This window comes from Monoraphidium neglectum (assembly GCF_000611645.1).
Source record: "Monoraphidium neglectum strain SAG 48.87 unplaced genomic scaffold scaffold05228, whole genome shotgun sequence".
NCBI classification, from domain to species: Eukaryota; Viridiplantae; Chlorophyta; class Chlorophyceae; order Sphaeropleales; family Selenastraceae; genus Monoraphidium; species Monoraphidium neglectum.
This window is the reverse complement of record NW_014008402.1, coordinates 1-3,442: the sequence shown is the minus strand read 5'-3', so window position 1 is coordinate 3,442 and position 3,442 is coordinate 1. Positions and strand designations below refer to the sequence as shown.

Genomic DNA, 3,442 nt, shown 5'->3' with positions numbered 1-3,442 from the left:
GCGCGCGCCCGGCGCGCCGCGGTGGGCGCTCGCGGCCGCGGCGCCAGGGCAGCTCACATCGCTGGCGCTGCACCGGCTGGAGCTGCCGGCGCTGCGGGAGGGGGAGGTGCGGCTGCAGGTCGAGGCCGTCTCCCTCCACTTCAGGTGGGCCTCGGCCGGCTCCGACTCGCGCACCACTGTGATGGTATATGGGCTATATGGGCTCTTCGGCCCACGTTCCTGAGAGCTCGCCATGCAGCAGGCATGTGGTGCTGCAGCGAGCTTGCTCCGCTCAGCACCTTGAAGCGACGCCCCTCCCCGCCCCTCTCGCGTCACCGCCTGCGGCCCCGCCCCTAAACACATGGCACAGGGATGTGATGTCGGCGATGGGCTTCCTCCCCGGCCTCAACAGCAGCATCGGGACAGAGGTCGCCGGCTTGATCTCGGAGCTCGGCTCCGGTGCCGCCGCTCGCCGCCCGGGCCTCGCGCCCGGCACCCGCGCCATCGCGCTCGCGCTGCGCTCGGGCGCCCCCGGCGCCGCTTCGCACGTGACGGCGCCGGCGGAGATGATTGTGCCGCTGCCGGACGGCGTGCCGCTGGCGGAAGCTGCCGGGTACCTAGGGACGCACCTGGCGGCCAGGTACGCGCTGGTCGACCGGGCGCGGCTGGCGGCCGGCGACACGCTGCTGCTGCACAGCGCGCTGGGCGGCATGGGCCAGGCCGCGCTGCGCATCGCGCAGCGCGTGGGCTGCCGCATCATTGCCAGCGCGGGGTCGGCTGCTAAGAGGGAGCGGCTGGCGCGGGAGCCTGGGGTGGTGGCGGTCCTGGACTCGCGGGCGCCGCCGGCCAGCTGGGGCCCCACCGTGGCAGCAGCCACGGGCGGGCGAGGCGCGGACGTGGTGCTCAACAGCCTGTCCGGCGCGGGGCTGGTCGGGTCGCTGGCGCTGGTGGCGCCTGGCGGGCGGTTTGTGGAGGTGGGCAAGCGCGACATCCTTGGGGGCACGCCCCTGGACCTGAGCCTGCTCAAGCGCAACATCAGCTTCATTTCAGCCCACATTGACATCCTGGATCAAGACGACCCAGCAGCGTTTGTGGAGGTGAGTTGACATGAGTGCATGTGTATGCATCTAGTGGTGCGTGTGTGTGGCGCACGCGCACACGCGCGCGCGCGCGCGCGTATGTGTGTGTGTGTGTGTGCGTGTGTGCGTGTGTGGGTGTGTCCGCTCGCGCGGGTATGAGCCAGTGTTGAGAGGGAGCAAGACAGTGCATGTGGGCGCATGAGCTTGCAAGTGAGGTTGCGTGTGTGTGTGTGTGTGTGTTCGTGTGAGTGTGTGTGCACATGTGCATGTTAGCGTTTCTGCTCCCTGTTACGAAGCTGCACATGCTTCCCTTTGCAAGTGGTGTGTCCGTCCTGCAGGCCGTCGTGCCCTTGCCAACCAACGCCTTGGTCCCGTTTCGACCGCACCGTGACCTTCGTCACCATCCGCCCCGCCCGCAGCTGCTCAACAACAGCGCGGCAGAGGTCTTCGCTGACGTGGCGGCTGGCCGCGCCCCGGAGGTGCATGTGCTGCCCTTCGACCCGCCGACCGCTGTCCAGGCGCTTCGCAAGCTCGCCAGCGGCACCCACACGGGCAAGCTGGTCCTGGAGATGCGGCCAGGATGGGCGCCAGGCGCGGCCGAGCTCGCGGCGGCGCCCCTCGTCCGCGTGGCGCCCGCTGCGCCCATGCCGCCGGCGCAGCCGCGGGCGCAGCCTCCTGCGCCCGCCCCGCCGCCGCGCCAGGCCGCGGCAGCGGCCGCGCGGGCCGTGGATGCAAGCGGCTGGGGCGCCAGCGCGGCGCCGGCGGCAGGGACAACCGCAGGCGGCGCCAGCTGGGAGCTGGGGATGACGTCGCCCGGGCAGCTGTCATCGGTGGGCTTTGTGGAGGCGCGGCTCCCGCCACTGCGGGAGGGCGAGGTCCGAGTAGAGGTGGCAGGCATTGGCCTCAACTTCAGGTGGGCGGGGACGCGCCTGGGCAGCTGCAGGGCATCGCTGCGCCGCGCCGCCGGCCGCGCCATAGTACCCGAGCAGCAGTTGTCGTCGTCTCGGCGAGCGAAGGGTTGCGCCAGACGCGGGAAGAAGCAGCATGGGACGCCGCGCAGCCGCACGGAGCACGATTCAGCAGCTGCGCGGCCGCAGCTTGACCGCCCGTTGCATGAGGATCGCGCACCAAAGCCGCTTCTAGATAGCTCACCAGCGTGCCAAACGCCTCGTCGACGCAATGCGCACCCCCCAAGGGATGTAATGGTCGGCCTGGACCTGCTGCCGGGCTTCAAGGTGCCCCTGGGGCTGGAGCTCTCTGGCCTAGTGGCGGAGGTCGGCCCCGGCGTCGCGGACGCGCTGCCCGCGCTTTGCTGCGGCGCGCGCGTCGCCGCCATCCTGCTCGACGTGCTCAGCCCCATTGCAGCCGGCCGGGCAGCCGGGGCGGCGGCAGCGGCGGCCGCGCCGCCGGGCGCCGCCGGGCTGGTGGCAGTGCCAGCGGCGCTGTGCGTGCCGCTGCCGGATGGCGTGCCGCTGGTCGAGGCGGCGGGGCACCTGACTACGCACCTGACGGCGCACTATGCGCTCATTGAGCGCGCGCGCCTGGCGGCCGGCGACACGCTGCTGCTGCACAGCGCGCTGGGCGGCCTCGGCCAGGCGGCGCTGCGAGTCGCGCAGCGTGTGGGCTGCCGCATTATTGCCAGCGCGGGGTCCCCTGCTAAGAGGGAGCGGCTGGCGCGGGAGCCGGGGGTGGTGGCGGTGCTGGACTCGCGCGCGCCGCCGGCCAGCTGGGGCCCGACCGTGGCAGCCGCCACAGGCGGGCGCGGCGTTGACGTGGTGCTCAACAGCCTGTCCGGCGCGGGGCTGGTCGGGTCGCTGGAGCTTGTGGCGCCTGGCGGGCGGTTTGTGGAGGTCGGCAAGCGCGACATCCTTGGAGGCACGCCCCTGGATCTCAGCCTGCTGAAGCACAACATCAGCTTCATATCCGCCCACGTGGATATGCTGGCCCAGGACAATGCGGAGACCCTCGTCAGGGTGCGCGGCCGGCCATGATGCTTGGATGGAAGCCTGGGGAGGGGGCTGAGAGGGGTGGTAGCTCGCCCAGCAGCCAGCCGCCGCTGGGCAGGGATTGCCGCTGCGGGGGCAGGGGCGGATGCCCATCAAGACTGTTGCTAGATGCGGGCCGCCCGGCCTTCCTTCACGCACATAGCGCTCTGCGCCGGTTGCTGCCAGCTAACACTTGATTTGATACTGAATCAATGCCTTTGCCCTCTGCCTGCGTCACATGTGTGCTCGCAGGTACTGCACGAGAGCGCCGCTACGCTCTGGTGCCATGGCCCGCCGCCAGAGGTCGAGGTGCTCCCGATCGAGTCCGCCGGCGCCGCGCTGCGGACGCTCGCGCGCGGCCAGCACACCGGCAAGCTCGTGCTGCGGGTCCCGCGCGGC

The 3,442-nt window shown here is 71.6% G+C and overlaps 1 protein-coding gene across 1 annotated transcript; it reads left to right on the top strand.

The window, feature by feature from the left end:
- Positions 1–356: 356 nt before the first annotated feature.
- Positions 357–3,031, top strand: MNEG_15327 (beta-ketoacyl synthase; the record flags this gene model as incomplete). The annotated part of the gene is made up of 3 exons (XM_014036202.1): positions 357–1,076; positions 1,478–1,971; positions 2,254–3,031. Coding segments are annotated over 3 exons (1,992 nt in total), but the record flags the coding sequence as incomplete, so codon positions are not given.
- Between the last annotated feature and the right edge of the window lie 411 nt (positions 3,032–3,442).